The sequence below is a fragment of the Oncorhynchus clarkii genome, chromosome 17, assembly GCF_045791955.1.
Source record: "Oncorhynchus clarkii lewisi isolate Uvic-CL-2024 chromosome 17, UVic_Ocla_1.0, whole genome shotgun sequence".
Lineage (NCBI taxonomy): Eukaryota > Metazoa > Chordata > Actinopteri > Salmoniformes > Salmonidae > Oncorhynchus > Oncorhynchus clarkii.
The window spans coordinates 30,893,206-30,912,983 of record NC_092163.1 but is presented as its reverse complement, the minus strand read 5'-3'; the positions used below and the strand labels follow the sequence as shown (position 1 = coordinate 30,912,983).

At 41.9% G+C, this 19,778-nt stretch overlaps 1 protein-coding gene across 1 annotated transcript in view; it reads right to left on the bottom strand.

Moving 5' to 3' along the window:
- The window catches only part of LOC139370689 (protein tyrosine phosphatase receptor type T), a 435,744-nt gene that overhangs the window by 44,173 nt on the left and 371,793 nt on the right, over positions 1–19,778 (bottom strand). Inside the window, exons 17-20 of the mRNA XM_071110314.1 lie at positions 18,559–18,713; positions 13,792–13,869; positions 13,276–13,311; positions 4,393–4,580 (exon numbers count right to left, since the gene is read on the bottom strand). Of these exons, the coding sequence (XP_070966415.1) occupies positions 4,393–4,580; positions 13,276–13,311; positions 13,792–13,869; positions 18,559–18,713 (457 nt within the window). The remainder of the gene's footprint in view (positions 1–4,392; positions 4,581–13,275; positions 13,312–13,791; positions 13,870–18,558; positions 18,714–19,778) is intronic.

Genomic DNA, 19,778 nt, shown 5'->3' with positions numbered 1-19,778 from the left:
AGAAGCTTCTAAAGGCATGACATAATTTTTCTGGAATTTTCCAAGCTGAAGTGAAATAATCTGTCTGTAAACAATTGTCTGTAAACAATTGTTGTAAAAAATACTTGTGTCATGCACAAAGTAGACGTCCTAGCCGACTTGACAAAACTGTAGTTTGTTAATTAACAAGAAATTTGTGGAGTGGTTAAAAAACCTAAGTATACGTAAACTTCCGACTTCAACTGTATGTGAGCTGTCGGCACTGACACGTGAGTTGTTGGCTGAATCCCAAATAGCACCCTATTCACTTTAAAGTGCACTACTTTTGACCAGAGCCCCTAAGTGGCCTGGTTAAAAGTAGTGCAGTATAAAGAGAATAGGGTGCCATTAGAGATACAGACATTGTTTGCATGCACTGTCACACACAGAGAAGGAGGCAGAGGGCTCTATCTCAAATCAGTGTGCTATCAATGAGGTCAGGTCCCTTTATGAAGGCAACCAAATGTCCAAACACTTTTGATTAAATGATTCCCCTCCTTGTTCTTCATGTGTTTCTAGATGTCCTCTGTTATGTGATCCGTTCCTCTGTTTGACTTTGTGGGCTGTCTCTGTGTGTGTGTATGTGTGTATGTGTATGTGTGTGTGTGTGTGTGTGTGTGCGCCAGTGAGGGCTGGCTCCCTCTCTCAATGCATCTGTCAGGATGTGAGTAATGGGCCGATTATGCTGACAAACGCACACAGGTGGCTGCTATCGCCTTTAATCAGAGTCCCCAGATCTCCATTTCTCCCTCCCTTCCTTCCTTCCTTTTGCTCTCCCTTTTCTCTCTCTCCTTATCTCTTTGGTCCTTTCCTCTTCTCACACCCACAGGTTCACACCTCCACACAACCATTGAACAAGTCATAAACCATACTGTAGCTTCAACACAAAATGGAGAGCACACTGACAGAACACACATGAAAACATAATGTATGACATGTAAGGGGCATCATTTGAAATGAGTTGGGGCCTTCTTCACCATAATACAAAGCAATGAGTATGTATGTCTCTTAAGATATTCTCACATCACCGTAGTCACGATCCACCAACCGCAAGTAGTGTTTGGGAATGCGTGACAATTTGACTTTCCCCATGGACTGTATGAAAAAAAACATGACCTTTATATTTCATAAGCGAGCATGGAGTAAAGTGACAACTTAATTTTCAATGGGATAGGGGCTGAAATTGTGAGGCAAATCAGGTTACAGGGGGAAGGAATAACAGAAAGGCGTTATAAAAATTTCCCCAGTGATGGATGATCCTTTAAATAAGAGGCACAATTGCTGGCTTTATCAGTGCAGGCACAGTGAGCGAGAGGAAAAGGCAATGCATCTCATGTTTACAGCCAGGCAAAGGGAGGCTACCGGAGGCCTACAGCCAAGAAGTTGAATAGAACCTTCACAGCCTTCAGTTCACTCCACTGACCAGACATGAACAAAGCTCTAACATTCTTCCTTTTCAACTCTATGAACTTCTTCCCTTATGAACCAAGAAGGGGAAGAAACTCTTAATTGACCTACTCTTATATGGTAAGTACCAGTAAGAGATTGCCTTAGGGATGGCTTTCTCTACAAGACGTGTCTATAGACCTAAACTCAGCAAAAAAAGAAACGTCCTCTCACTGTCAACTGTGTTTATTTTCAGCAAACTTAACATGTTTCAACAACGGAGACATAAACTGAACAAGTTACACAGCCATGTGATGAACAGAAATGGAATAATGTGTCCCTGAACAAAAGGGGGGGGGTGTTTTCCCTGTAACGCACAGCATTGAGATTGAGCTTGTTGTCATTGCAGGCAATCTGATGATGCTGTGACACACCGCCCCAGACCATGACGGACACTCCACCTCAAAAATCGATCCCGCTCCAGAGTACAGGCCTGTGTGTAACGCTCATTCCTTCGACGATAAACGCAAATCTGACCATCACCCCTGGTGAGACCAAACAGCGCACTTTTTGCCAGTCCTGTCTGGTCCAGCGACAGTGGGTTTGTGCCCATAGTCAACATTGTTGCTGGTGATGTCTGGTGAGGACCTGCCTTACAACAGGCCTACAAGACCTCAGTCCAGCCTCTCTTAGTCTATTGCGGACAGTCTGAGCAGTGATGGAGGTATTGTGCGTTCCTGGTGTAACTCGGGCAGTTGTTGTTGCCATCCTGTACCTGTCACGCAGGTGTGATGTTCGGAGCTGTTAGTGTCTTAACGACCGTTCCACAGGTGCATGTTCATTAATTGTTAATTGAACAAGAATGGAATTCAGTGTTTAAACCCTTTACAATAAAGATCTGTGAAGTTATTTGGATTTTTATAAATTTTCTGTGAAAGACAGGGTCCTGAAAAAGGGGCGTTTCTTTTTTTTGCTGAGTTTAGATACAATAGTCAAGTACCTACAGCAGAGGCAAAGCCACGGCAGGGCCAGGTTGCCAGATTGAACACTGACCCACCCAATCAGGATGGCCGAAAATAAAAATAGGCTTTAAATGAAAACGTATTTGATGTTTGTATTGTCTCCTGACTAAATCAGAATAGCCTGCCTTGGTAGGCCAGGTTTATGTTTGCTGATTCAAGTGAGTGAGTTTGGGGACCGCGTTTATCTGGTCCCCAAACATATCAGCAAAAAGGGCTAGGCCTACTTTTTAATTCTAGATATCATGGTGGATGTTTTTCACATTGCCATGATTTTAGGTAATTCAGAGTAGCCTATATCTGTTTCTCATATTTTTCGCCAGGCAGGCTATTTTGGCAAAATTAGAGTATACCCACTTCTCAATGCACCACAACTGATGTCAGGGTATTTTTGCTGTTATTTTGCTGCAAAGTGTTGGCCCAGTCACTTTTACTCAGGCCCAGCCACACAGCAATTTCTACCTATGCCTCTGACCTACAGCATAGTGTTCCTGGAAGGCTGACTTTTTAATGAAAGGACTACGTAGCATAGTGTTGAGTGACCTTTGTCAATTTGAATAGGGAAAATAATCCTTGGTCCGGATATTCCGGAATGTCCATCTGTGGATGCTCTACAGATTGTCAAACTATCTGTAGATAAGCAATTGTTTGCTAAGGTTACTGTTAGGTTTAGAATAAAGGTTAGGGTAAGGGTTACAGTTAGGGAAAGGGTTAAGTTTAGGGTTAGTAGATAGTTGAAATGTGATATCTACAGATGGACTACCCAAATAAAGTTTTACCGAATCCTTTGTTTGTTAGATAAAACAGGCTTTACATGAGTATTTTTCTATAAAGCTTAGAAAACCCAGGTGGTGTCTGCAGACTCGTTTGAGTTAATAAAAGTCTGAACCCAGAGGTAAGTCTAAAGTAGAACACAAACTTGCAGCAATATTGAGGGTTAAATTCTTCCAATCTCAGGTTAAAAGGACAAATAATTGGTTGAGAGTTTTGGCATTAGGAATACGACTGTTGGCGTTATTTGTAGTTTCGTGATACCCAATTGGTAGTTACAGTCTTGTCCCATCGCTGCAACTCCCCTACGGACTAGGGAGAGGAGAAGGTCGAGAGCCATGCGTTCTCCAAAACATGACGAAGTCAGCTTGCAGGCGCCTGGCCCGCCACAAGGAGTTGCTAGAGCACGATGGGACAAGGAAATCCCAGCCGGCCTAACCCGGACAATTGTACACCGTCTCAGGGGTCTCCCAGTCACGGCCAGCTGTGACACAGCCTGGGATCGAACCAGGGTCTGTAGTGATGCCTTAGACCACTGCACCACCCGAGAGGCCCAAAGTGACCTAACTTAAAAGGGGGCACCAAAGTGGCACAAACTTTAAGAAAAAAACTAAATTAAAATACTTTACTGGACTTAATTAGGATGCAATGCGTGAGTAATTCAAAAGTTATGGTCTTTAGTGGAGAAAAAACACTCATATTCCGAGACGACTCAAACGTCGATCAATAGATGGGGTGGAACTGAGAATTCATTGTCTTTGATTTGTTTTGGTAAACTATCGATATTAATTATGTTTTCAAATGTGATTTTCAATAAATATTTGATAAGTGCACCACCAGTGTGTTTCCCTTATTAAAAAGATGGGAAGTGCAAATTAGATTTCATCATATCATTCAAACAAAGATGTGCCGTAATCAAATAAACTAAAACAGATCTCAAACAACAAAATTATTCCTTCAAGGCAGAAAGTCAGCAATGCAACTGGACATAATGATATCTGGTCGAAATGGAAGATGTCATGTAAAAGAGGAAACTGACGATATTGGAAGTTTGAATAGAACATCAAAGTTATCTTGAAAATATTATTATCTTACAAGTTCCTGGGAGACAGTCTAGCGACCACAATGCCACGACTTCCTGTCAAAAACCACACATAATTCCCTGTGATGTTGATGAAACTGTACTAACCATTCTTACCTCATACTCTTCCTTAAAGCCGTATCCCTGGCCACACTTCATCTGGGTAATGTGTTGGAGGAGGTCGGCTACACGGATGGCCGGCTGGAACTGGCCGGCCTGGTAGGACATCTCCACTGACTCACAGCCCCCGTACGGGTACGTCTGGATGGTCAACGATGGCTGGGCCATCTCACTATGGCTGCTGTCTGTGGACCAAGGAGAAAACACTCAGTATCCACTTACTCTGTGACATCATCGTGAGAGAGTGTTGGGTTTGGAAGTGTTTAACCGCATAGTGAACTATCTTTGTGTTAGAATGATTCAGTGGAACATTCATTAGTATACACTACATGCCCAAAAGTATGTGGACACCTGCTCGTTGAACATCTCATAAAAGAAAATCACAGGCATTAAGATGGAGTTGGTCCCCTCTTTGCTAATATAACATCTTCTTCTGAGGAGGCTTTCCACTAGATGTTAAAACATTGCTGCAGGTACTTGCTACCATTCAGCCACAAGAGCATTAGTGAGGTCAGGGGACTGATACTGGGCGATTAGGCTTGACTCGCTGTCGGCATTCCAAGTCATCCCAAAGGTATTCAATGGGTTTGAGGTAAGGGCTCTGTGCAGGCCAGCCAAATTCTTCCACACCGATCTCGACAAAACATTTCTGTACGGACCTTGCTTTCTGCATGGGGGATTTGTCATGCTGAAACAGGAAAAGTCCTTCCCCAAACTGTTGCCACAAAGTTGGAAGCACAGAATTGTCTAGAATGACATTGTATGCTGTAGCGTTAAGATTTCCCTTCATTGGAACTAAAGGGCCTAGCCCGAACCATGAAAAATAGTCCCCGACCATTATTCCTCCTCCAGCAAATTTTACTGTTGGCACTAGGTATGGGACAGGTAGCGTTCTACTGGCATCCGCCAAACCCAGATTCATCCGTCGGACTGCCAGATGGTGAAGCATGATTCATCACTCCAGAGAACATGTTTCCACTGCTCCAGAGTCTAATGGTGGCAAGCGTTACACCACTCCAGCCGACGCTTGGCATCGCACATGGTGATCTTAGGCTTGTGCGCGGCTGCTCGACCATGGAAACCTGTCGAACAGTTATTGTGCTGACGTTGCTCCCAGTGGCAGTTTGGAACTCGGTACTGAGTGTTGCAACCGAGGACAGACGATTTTTTACACACTACGCTTCATCACTCGGCGGTCCCTTTCTGAGCTTGTGTGGCCTACCACTTCGCGACTGAACCATTGTTGCTCCCAAACGTTTCCAATTCACAATAACAGCACTTACGGTTGACCGGGGCAGACATTTGATGAACTTACTTGTTGGAAAAGTGACATGCTATGACGGTGCAACGTTCAATGTCACTGAGCTCTTCAGTGAGGCCATTCTACTGCCAATGTTTGTCTAAGGCGATTGCATCGATGTTATATACCTGTCAGAAACGGGTGTGGCTGAAATAGCTGAATCCACTAATTTGAAGGGTTGTACACATACTGTTGTATATAGAGTGTATAATGAAATCTCTTGTTTTCATGAAATGTTGTTCTCCCAAACATTGGGATAATTCTGTAAGTGAAGACCTCTCTATCTCTCTGGAATGTCTAGAAAAACTCATCATATTGAAAGCATGAGATCTTCGAACTCTTACAGTTGACTCTCCACAAACCCTGTTGCTAGACAACGGCCTTCCTCTATCTCGCTGCTACTCAATCATTAATGATGATACCTCAAAGTTAAATGGGTAATCCAAGAGACACTTTGCTTCACTATTCGATTGGATTGAAAGACATTCCTGCAATTGAGTCTTCCACAGATTAGGATTGGAGAGATTGAAGTAGTTTATTGCTTCTAATGAGTCCATTAAGAGGAGAAATGGGGACCTGAATGGCAGAGAAATTCTCAATATTACAGGCATTAAATACCTAAGTACCATTGCGAATGTGTTAGGGTAATATTACCCCATATTTTATTAATGTGCCTATTTGCATCTTAATTATCAAAAAAATTACACACTTAAAGTGATTCTCTGCTTGAAAAAGTGCAATCCATTCAAAACATTGTGTGCTGCCACATAATAAAATGTGAGTAATCTTGCAAGACTATTACCGCTATATAACTCCTAGTAAATACAAGCCACAAGCAGTGAGCAGACGAGCAGTATTACCATGTGTTGTGGTGGAAACAATTACTTTGCAGACAGCATCTTTTAAAATATCTCAAAGGTTTCTAAAAGAATACACACAATTAAAGATTATGAGTGTAAATATTAGTAGTCTATGACCTTAGGAACCTCGCCAACAGTCTGTATAGGGTTGAACTGATAATTATGAAAATGGAAACAAGGTTATCACTTATACCTAACACAAAATTATGCAACCAGAGCACAGTTTCATCTCTCTAATTAATGTTATTTCCTGGTAATATTCTATCAGGCCATGTTTACATTTCTGCTCAATACTCACACATCTCCATTTCCCATTGCTCCGTTTCTCCATAATTATGACTGATGGGAGATGGAGATAAACACGACACAAATCTACTCAGCCATGTAAAGGGGTAATGTTGGTTTATCGTTAGCATCCGTGTACATTGAGGTGGGTGAGGTGGGAGGCCTAGCCGTCGGAGAGGGAGCAGGTACTGACTGTACACTGGAGACGGTAGAGGTCCACTTAATCCTACCAAAAGTGCCCCCTCTACAGCCCTATCAGTGCAGACCTAATTCATTATTCATGTGTTTTTGACTCTGCAGCAAGATAATATCTCAAAGTGGCAGCCCAGAGGGTATATTATGTTCTAAATATTATCAAGAAACAGACTCAATCCCATTGAATGCCACCGAAATACCGAGCTGTTAATGCTTGGGGCTGTGTTGTAAGGTCAAATATGCATTTAGCCAGCCATGAAATGTATTAGTACCGTGTCCCCGCTTGGTTGTAACTTATGTTAAGATATCTTCATGCTAATCATTTGATTGACTTTTGAAGGAACTTTTTGTTGCTTGAAAACGTATGCTTTTCATAACTTCATTATTATGGCTCACAGACGCATGAGCACCAGTCCTGGCCTCGTGTGATCACATGCCGTGGCTAAGTGAGTTATCAAATGAAACACGGGATACACACAGACGTTGGCATGTTTGAACTAGAATGGCGCTGGAGGAATAGTGTTCGTTTTATGGGCTCCTTACCAATTGTGCTGTATTTTTTTTGCTATCACTAATGTTGATTTGGACGAGGACTTCTACTTAAATGAGTCAGAGGCTAAAGACATTTATTATCCCGGACCAGGCCCAAATCCCGACACTTGAAGAAGGAAGAGACGGCACTAGAGTCCGGCGTGCGGGAACCCGATGATTAATTGCGTCCATTGGCGAGCGTGCAATCACTGGAGAATAAACTGGATGAGCGTCGTTCGAGACCAAGAGAGTTTTCATCTATATTTTTTGTAGTTTTGTGCATTTACCATCACAAACTGATGCTGGCACTAAGACCGCATTCAACAAGCTGTATAGGGACAAGCAAACAAGAAAATGTTCACCTAGAGTCGACGCTCCAAGTGGCCAGTGACTTTAATGCAGGAAAACTGAAATCCATTTAACCTAATTTCTACCAGCATATCAACTCTAGATCACCTTTACTCCACACACAGACAAAGCTCTCCCTCACCCGCCATTTGGCAGGTCTGACCATAACTCTATCCTCATGATTCCTGCTTACAAGCAAAAACACACAGGAAGTACCAGTGGATGGTAAGCTACAGGGCTGTTTCACTAGCACAGACTGAAATATGTTCCGGGATTCATCCAATGGCATTACCACATCAGTTATCGGCTTTATTAATAAGTGTATCAATGGTGTCGTCTGAACAGTGACCATACATACAGATCCTACTACATCGGCTCTGATGCTCATCGGATGTGTCAGGGCTTGCAAACTATCACAGATTTAAAAGAGAAACCCAGACACAAGCTGTCCAGTGACGCGAGCCTGCTAGAAGACTTTAATACCTTCTATGCTTGTTTCAAGGCTAGCAACACTGAACCATGCATGAGAATACCAGCTCTTATAGACAATTATGTGATCACGCTCTCCATAGCCAATGTGAGTAAGACATTTAAACAGGTTAACATTCACAAGGCCGCAGGGCAAGACAAATTACCAGGACGTGTACACAGAGCATGCACTGACCAGCTGGCAAGTGTTTTCACTGACATTTTCAACCTCTCTCTGACCCAGTCTATAATACCTACATGTTTCAAACAGACCACCATAGTCACTGTGCCCAAAAACGGCAAGGTAACCTGTCTAAATGATTATCGCCCCGTACCACTCACATCTGTAGCCATGAAATGCTTTGACTTCCTGACAGGCCGCCCCCAGGTGGTGCGGGTAGGAATCAACAAATCTGTCACACTGACCCTCAACACAGAGGCCCCTCAGGGTTGCATGCTTAGTCCCCTCCTGTACTCCCTGTTCGCACACGACCCCATCACCATAATTAAGTTTGCAGATGACCCAACGGTGGTAGGCCTGATCACCGACGATGATGAGACAGCCTACAGGGAGGATTTCAGAGACCTGGCAGTGTGGTGCCAGGACAACAACCTCAACATCAGCAAGTCAAAGGAGCTGATCATGGACAATAGGAAACGTATGTGCTGAGCACTCCCCCATCAACGTTCCTCAGTGTCCACATCACTAAGTTATTATCATGGTTCACACACACCAACACAGTCGTGAAGAGGGCATGACAATGACTCTTTCCTCTCAGGAGCCTGAAAAGATTCAGAATGGGCCCTCAGATCCTTAAAAGGTTACACATCTGCATCATTGAGAACATCTTTACTGGCTGCATCACTTCTTGGTATGGCAACTGCTCGACATCTGACAGCAAGGCGCAACAGAGGGTAGTGTGTACGGCCCAGTACATCACTCAGGCTGAGCTCCCTGCCATCCAGGACCTCTATACCAGGCAGGGTCAGAGGAAGGTCCTAAAACTTGTCAAAGACTTCAGCCACCCAAGTCATAGACTGTTCTCTCTGCTACTGCATGACAAGCGGTACCAATGCACCAAGACTGGAACCAACAGGACAATGAACAGCTTCTACCCCCAAGTCCAAAGACTGTTAAATAGTTAACTAACAGCTACACAGACTATGTGCATTGACCCTTTCTGCGCTAACTCTTTTGACTCATCACATGCTCTGTTACTTTGTTTGTCTATCCTGTTGCCTAGTCACTTCATCCCTACCTAAATGTACAGTAAGTATTAACTAAATGACCACGTACCCCTGCACATCGACTCGGTGCTGGTACCCAGTGTACAGTATATAGCCAAGTTATCATTTCTCATTGTGTATTTATTCGCTGTGTTATAAAAAATGTTATTATTTCAACAACTACAAAATCTCTGTATTGTTGGGAAGGGCCCAAGCATGTGACAATTACAATTACATTTTATGTTAAAAGAGTCAAGTGAAAATCAATCCTCTTTCCAGAAACGTCTGTTCGTTCTTTACTTCCTTCTGAAGGCCAAACATGGCAGAAAAAATATAAAGAAAATAAAGAGGTTTCCCAGAGCAAGGTTCTGTTGTGAATATTGCTCTGTTGTGAAGGGAGGGAGGACAGCTTGGCTCAGGTTACAAGGGGGCATGGTTCGTAAAACGCTATACTGAGAAATATTATTATGTCCTAGCAAAAGAAGAAATCACTACCAATCATTTTTCTAACAGTGTTGGAAGATACAGTCTGGGAGAGTCCCTGAATCTCAAGACAGCTTGAATCTCTATTTAGGTGTACAAAGCGATATTGACTCACACCTTCGCAGCGTCTACCAACTGTGTCACAATATGGTAGAACATTGAGCACAACATGATGCTCAGAGATAATGTGGAGACATACAGGGGAAAAAAATACTTCAAAATGAACATCCTATTTTGCAGAAGTTCTTCTAATAAAGGACATTGCCTTTAAAGTAATTTTGCCATTTTATTGTGCAGTACTTCCATGAGGTGCAGACTAATGATTAGTGCTGAAATCGCATTAAGCTCAATTATTAGCAGTGCAACATTATCACTAAACAACCATTTTTGACCATTAGCAATAATTACCATCCATACAAAAATACATTGGACAGCTCTTTGAGCGGGAACAATATAATGCCTTTTGAAATTACCTAAAATGTACCTCCATTCTAAAGACTAAATATAGCTGGAGAAGATTTGAGATAATGTGCAGTGATTTTCCAAGTGTAGAAATCAGTCATTCTCTAAAACCCTTAGGAACATTTAAGTGTTGTAGGAACCAAATATACCTAGCTCCTTCTTTTAACCTGAACCAGGATCCATCCTGTTTTATGTGTTCAAACATGGCATTCATTATAAGTTAAGCCAATGCAAATTAAGAACTTCGGCTTCCTCTGCTTTTGGCAGATATACAGTATCTGCTGCATTTAGAGATGTGAATGGCGTAAATTATGCAAGAGGCTAGATGCATTCTAAACTCATGTCAAGTCATGTCTGCTGGTAGCATATAGGCATCTACTCTACTAATGGACTAATAATCTTATCAATACCATTTTGCATACGCTGATAAAAAAAACTAAGTATGGATTTCATTTAACACTCCCAAATGTAACAGTATTCGCTAGCTAAGACTCTGCTCCTGGTGATGGATAAACAAGAGAACTGTGCCAGTCCCAGAGCACCCCTCAAAGTTCTCCACCACCTGTGAAACTGAAGCCCTCCCTTCAGCAGGACCAATAATCCTGCTCACCATGTCCTCTGATCCAGTCAGTCCGTCCAGCTTGCCTGAAAGCCCACAGCCAGAAGACAGACTCTATCCTGCCTCTAGCTGTCGGTCTTCTTCGGTTTCTGGTGAAGCATTGATACCTCTGGTGCTGATAGCAAGTAACATTAAAGCAACAAGCCCAAATGCAGAGCGACGGAAATGCCTATGACTAAGTAAGAGATAGAGAGGCAGGGGGGGAGGAAAAATGGAAATGTACAGCATCATCGGTCATATCTAATAGACTGCCTTCAGTGTCAGCTAAATATATTACACAGGACTTTATAAACTGGCCTATGATCAATATCCAGTGAATTGACTCAAGGCCGCACTACTACTAGCTAAGCATGTACATGAAACAGCTGTGATCTCATTCTTTCTCTGAGACAGTGAATGAAATTGCATCACTGATTGGAATGTAACGCTCAAAAAAGGATGCCTATTTGCATCGCAAAAGAAACACCTAAGCCATCAAAACCCAGACTAATATAGAAAAACAGCTAAGCCTAGCTTTGCACGAGAGGATTGATTTTCTAAAGCTCCTTCCTCCACACTAAGACATCTTGCTTCTCCCTCTCCATCTCTATTTATTCCCCTTTTTTTTGCCTGGCGGTAGCCGGTCAGGCTAGAATGAATAGGCAAAGCTAAATTATTGACTGTGAAACTTGATGATTATGGCATGTACTATGGGCAATTTACAGATTTACTGCTGAAATCAATAAATGCTGCAGATGCTTTGGACTTGCTTGCTTGCCTGCCTTCCCCTGCCTCCTGTAATGTTTGACAAGACTCTTTCCCCCCTGCCTGGGCTCTGTTTGCTTAGAGCTGGCTTCCTCTCCCCTGGCCAGTAAAGAAGGGGGTTTGTCGGCCATTACTGTGATTTGCTCAGTCAACAACAGTGCTTGAGAAAGGTATACTTGGACTTCAACCAGCTTTGGAGGAGAGGATATATGGCGGGCTCAGACCTTCCCTGTCTTTTACATAAGTGGTGACTTTAAGATAAACACTTGAATAGATTAAAATCACAGTACAGGTAGTTCCACTTAGTGGCTATGAATTGGGTGAACAAGGACCCTCTAGGAGTTTTAGGGGATACCATTTAGAATACATGAGATTGTGAGAATGAGGGGCTCAGACGGCTACTTTTAAGCAGGAGTAACAATGCTGAATGTGTAAAAAACGAGGTTGTGAGAATGTGGGCTCAGAGTAAAACATCTTCAGGACCCAGCTAAGTTCCACTCCATCCCTTTGGAAATCCATAGGTCAGAGGAAATTTTACAGACAGCCTCAAGATCAAAGAGTGTGTTTACAGTACCTTTCTGTGACCCAGGGGGCAGACAAAACAAAACATGTGCCCCATTAAACAAAAAAAGGACTTAGACCACACAAAATACCTACCATGAAGCCAGTTGCTGACCAATGGCGGGTGGGAAATCTGTGAACCACCTACTAGAAATGGAGCACATAAACCAATGAAATGGTGCCATTTGATTTGAGGCGGATGAGGAGAAACAGTTGAGAGTGGAGATAACTCTACCAAAACACTTGACATATTTTAGTTCGCAGCAAATCTACTTGTCAAAGAGGTGGTCAATCTGCTTCGAGAAGATTTGGCATTTCAATCTGGCTGTGCGTAAACTGAAAGGGCAAGATATGATCCGTGCTGTTGCTCTCAAAGCTTTCCCAAATCTAAGCATTAATATTCAACCGGTTGCAACACACTATATGTGATTCTCATTACACTCCAGTGCATGTACTGTAATTATAGGCAGTGCCATCCATGACACAGCAGACCTCCATTAGACCTTTCACAGCCTGCCCTGGGTCAGCAGCATGGCCTGACACTGGGAGAGTGCTGTCTGTGTTGAATAAGTAGTGATGTATGATAGTACGTTGCTGTAACTTTGTAGAATCCTGCTAACGTGCTGTTTGGTTTGATTTATTAGCTCAGTGAATGGTCTTCAATTTGACATACGTGAACACCATGTTTGGATTTAATTTGTGTATGTTAAATCCATTACCAGATATCTAAACAACAAGATAAGTAAAAGCAAGATAATGGAAGGAGAAGCAAGAATAGATGGAGAGGAGATACTTACCAATGGATGCTGTTGCAGGGACTGGCTCCTTTGACACTACAGAGGTGAATGACACAGGGAAAGAAGACAGTGAATATGGAGCACGTTGAAGTTTATTGTCATGAATCTCACCCTGGGAGGCAGAACTGAGTGATTTCCACTAGATGGGCCACCTGCAAAGTCTAAATTTGCTATGTCGTAAAAATGTATGGAAAAAAATGCTTTTTAGTCTTAAATTAAGGTTAGGGTTAGCAGTGTGGTTAAGGTTAGGTTTAAAAATCAGATTTTATTGACTTCGTGGCTGTGCCAGTTAGTGACCACTCTGAAGAGCTGCCTCCAGGGCAAGATTCATGACAAATGCCAACCTGCGAAAATGAATTCTCCAAGCGTCAAACAATTTCCACCAAATAAAATGTCTCCCGTCTTCAGATTGATTTCTCAACATGTTCTACTTTGAAGAGACCTGAAAGAGCAATATGGCATTGCCTTATGTAGATTCACTACAAAGCAGACTTCTTCAGAGTTGTATGGCTGTACCTGAGTAGTAGGAATTCAAGAGGGATTTGCTTTGCAGCGTTTTGCCTTGCAGAGAGAAGGAGCAGGGAGAGGGGGATGCTGAGGGGAGAAATACAAGGGGGAGATATTAAAGACTTTGAAGACAACAGCACAGCAAACGGGATGCAATATCCAGACACCATCTCTACACAAAAACAAGATGGGTCTGTATCAAACTAAAATAAGGCGGGTCTACAGAACATTAGCCCACTATCACCACTACAGTAAGACAGAGAAAATGTACCACAGGTGAACAGACCTGGATGGGTGCACGTTATACCACCAAACGGTAAAATACATGAATTCTCCCATTCAACAATTCACACTACCAGCCCTATCCTACATGAAACGTTGAACAATGCCCATGGGATTCTGACACATGGAGTTTCTAGAGTAATCAACATGTGATATTACATACTGCTATGCAGACCATTTTCCCACAGGCTAGCTCGATCTCACTCTGAGCATGTGCTCTGGTGAACCACAAGGTATTGCAGATACGGCTATGTAGTACTTTACATTTTAATGCACAACTGAGTATCTCCTCTGCTCAAATATAAACCCTTACCCTTATTCATACTGTATGCTAATATAGCCAACTTTATTCTACTACCTGCGTGTGAAAAGTGCTTTCGCAGCAATGTTTCACAAGAATGCAATAACAGAAAAGGTTATTTCACTGTGTCCGTGTAAATATTAGATCTCCATGCTTGGCATGGAGTTGGCATTTCTCATTAGGCATAACCTGTGCCCAACACCCACGGAACTGTCCTATTCTGATGGCCACATTAATAAAGAAATAATTATAGGGAGGAATAATGAACAAGTTGTTGTACAGGAAGAATACTGATATGAGAGGGAGAACATTCTGTGTTGGAGGCTTTGCATACATAGATGTATGTGATGGAGCAGGGATTTTCTTTTGTCACGTCTCCAGAGACTGTTTGTCATTGATTTGACTAAACTAGATGGAAAATTATGGAATTTACCAAAAATTATAGTAGAAAACAAAATATGAATTTGGGAGCATGATGACCAAAATATTAGAATACAGGTAATGATGGACTTGTAGTGAAGGTGATACTCGCGACTAGCAACTTGCAGGCGCTGAAGCCCAGCGTGATGACTCATTCACTATTTATGACATTGTTTGGAAGGCTGATCATTTTAGGGCTATCACAGGGGTCAAACAAACCTTATTTATGGTTTTCTCTGGGGGTGGGGGGGTGGGTAGTTACCACAGAACCCTGGGAGCACAGACAACGTTGGTGGTGTGAAGACTGATGAAAACTTTTATTGAGGAAATTAATGTTACTGTGTGAATTAAATTGTTATGTTTCGAATGTTTCAAGAGTTCATAAAGAACTATGAATTTTGATGTGTTTTATTGTATTGTAAGTGGTAAGCATTTATTGTTACAGGGAAACTTATTTTGTTCATTGGCCGGTGGATAGATCATTGAGGACGCGACACAGCTCCTATCATTTAAATTGAGTTGATTAGATTAAAATATTTTCCTGCCTATTGTTTTTTTTACTAGCAAAGTGCAATGAAAAGTTCATTCGGGTTGCGTGTGAGTGTCTGCTTGAATTTGGTTAAAAGGACAGTGAATTTGTGGGCCTCCCGAGTGTCGCAGCAGTCTAAGGCACTGCATTGCAGTGCTTGAGGTGTCACTACAGACCCGGGTTTGATCCCAGGCTGTATGACAACCGGCCGAGACTGGGAGTCCCATAGGGCGGTGCACAATTGGCCCAGTGTCGTCCAGGTTAGGGGAGGGTGTGGCGCTCAGCGACTCCTTGTAGCGGGCTGGGGGCCTTTAGGCTGACTTCAGTCGGTGGTTGAACAGTGTTTCCTTCGACACATTGGTGCAACTGGCTTCTGGGTTAAGCAGGCGGGTGTTAAGAAGCGCATGTTTCAGAGGATGCATTACTCGACCTTCGCCTTTCCCGAGCCCATTGGGGAGTTGCAGCAATGAGATAAGATTGTAATTGGATATCACGAAATTGGGAAAAGGAGGTAAAATACAAAAAAATATAACAATTCTGAACTGAAGACGCATGTAACCACGTTAAGTATTAAGCCTATTGTTGATAGTCATTTACTCAGAGTTAATCTGTAATGTATCATGTATTTCATGTACACAGTAATTGAGTGTTAATTCTTTAATGACTCATAAATTATATTAGTTGAATTGAAATAAATGCATTCCTCGATTTACAGAGTAATTTTTTGATTGACTACACGTTAATAATTAAGTAGGTCTATTGGCAGTTGTTATATACTACACATGCTTGGGTACCACCTTGACAACTCTGATCTGCTTGCCTCAAATTAATGCTAGAACATCGGTGGCCAAGATTAACTGGTTGTATCTAGTTTTATAATAATTGCATAACAGCGCAAGTTAGACACATGTTCAATATAGTCATACTGAGAGGTGAGGTACAGGGCTGTTGCATTTATTCACATAATATTGGGAGTCAGATTGATAAATGTAGATTATTATTATTTTTAACATAATTTCTACATAAAGGTTGGATAATTTCCACACAAAAATACAGACTTGTTTTCTCACAGAATCGACACCTAGATAACGTGCATGGCACATTTTCCTTTTCTTCTAAAGTTTGAATCGCTATTAGGGAATTTTCTTAGTTGGGTTAGATGCAGAGCTGAAGGCAGTGTAGTGAAGGCAATTACTGTATATATTAGTTGAGACTTTTGTTCTCCAGCTGACCCGAACTTTCAAAAAAGTGTGACATTTTCCCCAGAAAAAGCTTCTGAGAGGGCCTTCCTAATTACTGCTGCCACACAGCAGGCTGGACCCCACTTACAGCTCAGAAGAAATGGCCAAAATGCCACTCGCCTTTCTCTGAAGTGTCTTATTGAAAAGTATATTCAGTGGAGATGCTACAGTAACTTGATTTGGAATAAGATGGAATCATTTTGGAAAAGAGCAATTGGTATCCACTCATGGTCTTTACGGCTTTTACTAGATGGGTGCCTAAGAACCTTGTATACAGTGCTATAATATGTTGGTGGATTCATATTACACTGAATTGAAGTGTTTGCAATCCCGCCCCTAATGTTGTATTTTCAGATATTGTTATTTGTAAACGCACTATGGTTATTGGCTGAAATATTGCTCCATATGTGGCACTGTAAATGAATATGGTCGACCAGTATTGTGCAATGGCAGTGAGAATGACAGAAGGCTACCAACAGCTGCCTAGCTAATCATCATGTGGGGACCAAATAAGCACACAAAGGAGACTTTAAAGGAGAAGTTTACCCAAAATCCAGAAACTCTCAAGTGATTCCACACATTAAAACTAGTTCAGTGGAGTTTACCCTCTACCCCTCGCTCTCCCTGTAGTGCTGCACTGAAACAGCTGCAAAAAATGGGTCACATGACTCCTGCCATTGCTGGTTTCAGGCCTCACTTGTTTGATAAAATCAATTTTTATATTCAAATGTAAGAACTGGGTTCTACAGTTTGAACCCCTGCTGTTTCTTGCCCCACCCCGCCATCTAGATCTGTGAAGTTGCATCTTTTCTGTAGGGAAGCTAATTCTCCATCATGTATGACCTTCCTGTGAGTTTGTAAACTTAAATGTTTTATTACCATATCATGTTTGTATGTTCTCTATAGTTATGTACCCGAAAATGTATAAATTGACCAATTCGGCACATTTGGGAAGAATTGATTCAAAATGTTGTGCAGTAATGTAATGCTTCACTGGATCTGTCTAAATGTTGCTGCCATCTGGTGGCGCCTAAACTCGTGTGTCATTTTATGGCCATTCTCTTGCATTTCAAAACATTTTTTCAAAACGCAATTTTTTTTGTATTATCTTTTACCAGATGTAATGTGTTATATTCTCCTACATTCATTTCACAAACTGCAAAGTGTTTGCTTTCAAAGGGTATCAAGAATATGCATATCCTGACTTCAGGTCCTGAGCTACAGGCAGTTAGATTTGGGTATGTCATTTTAGGTGAAAATTGAAAAATGGGGTCCGATCCTTAAGTCAAGAAATGCGTACTTTTCGACATAAAACATTTCCGATTATTTTAGCTCATTATTTTATGTAACCGACAGCCACAGCAGCAGCGCTCTCGCGGAAATCCCTGCTATGTAGAAACGTCAGTTTATGCCCTTATTCACTGTTTTTTTAAATTCCAAACTTGAATCTGTAATACAGCTGCACGCTTTCAATAAAAAACGAATTTCTGATTCATGAATTCACTGGCAACGGATCAGAGCGATGCCTGGATCCAGCAATGCCAGTCACGTGACCTGTTTTTGTAGCTGTTTCAGTACAGCACTACAGTGAGAGAGGGGGAGAGGAGAAAAACTCCACTGAACTACTTTCAATGTATGGAATTCACTTGGAAGTTTCTGGATTTTTGGTAAACTTCTCCTTTAAAGGAAATAACGATGAAAGAAAACAGAACAGCTCACAAATTGTGAGATTAAGTGAGAATTAAACTCCAGGCAAAGGAAACAGCATTTTGTTAAATTAGAGAAATAGGAGTGGGACAGGGGGTATCAAGAGATTAAGTCGAACACAGGGAAGTGAGAGGAGAGAAAAACAAGCTAGGACTGACAGGAATTGGTACAGACTAGTAGGAAGGGTTGCAAAATTCCCAGGATTCCCAGAACTGGGATTTCTGAAAAACTTCTGGGGAACTTTGGGAATGTTTCGGGAATTTTGCAATCTTGGTAATAGGTCCTATTTGACTCACTGAAACCGTTGATGTCCTGGCTGCTGGTGGAGAAGGGGTCGTCCTTGTGCAGAGTGCTGACTTTGGTGGTACTCTTATCAGCCGTGCTCACCAGTCCCATCTCCCTCTGGGTGCTGCTGCTGCTGGCTGTCTCCTTCTGTTTTTTGGCCAGTTTCCTTCAACCGCCACCCAAAACAAACAGTGTCACTCAGAGACAATGGTGCAGTTGTACACACATCACACATCATACAACAGACTTGTACTACACCATAAAAGGTAAAGAAGTAAAAAGTGAAGAGTGGCCATGTTACACATTGTTCAGTATCTAGTATTTTGTAACTAAATCATTTGGGCTAATTTGGTGCCTTTCAGGCAAAAGAGAATGCTTTCTGTTCAATAATCTGCAGTGATTTATTCCATGTGGTGAAATAACTATTTCTGGACTGTGATTGGGGAATAAAAACCTCGTAGTCATAGTGACTGATGATAGATTTATTTTTTGGATGTCTCAATGATATTCTAAAGAAACATGTGGATTTCAAAGTCAGAAGTTTGCCATGTGGAACAAAGCAAATCAGGAACTTAATTTGACAGTTCTGAATGCGTAGAAAGCAACAGTAGCTTACCATTTTACTTGAGCTTGAATGGTATTCTAACAAATACTTCACTGTAAGTCAGTCTATTTCAAAGAACAGTTTGAGACTACAGAATGTAACCTCTATAACGACCTCACTCTAGAATTTCAGACTGACTAATAACTGCAGTAGGCTTCAGAAGTTGAACACTTAGTCAAAGCTTCCGTTATTGTAAAAGTATAGGTCTGTGTAAGGCCTGTTGATGACTATACTGTAGCGTTGCGTGAAAAAATATTCCTTGAAAATCAGTTGGAAGGACTAAAGTTGATGCTTTAGCTCTTGTAGGTAAACATATTCAACATAATTAGTTAAGGAAATGCTGTAATTTATGAGCTGTCTTTAAAAAGAGGGCAGGCCTTGTGGAATATGGAGGTGTGGTAGTCGGTCTCCAGTACACGGTCTCCATTTGCAAACAAATGCAGTCCTTTGCTTCTGGGGTTGAGGACAGAGGCAGCTGGGGTTGAGGACAGAGGCAAATGCTGCATCGGCGAAACCTCAGTCAAGAAGCAATAACAGAAGGGTCAGATCTGTAGGCACCTCCACTTTTTTCCAATTACGTTTCCAGGTCTTAAAATTGTGGCAATAAGGAGCTGTTTCTGATATTGC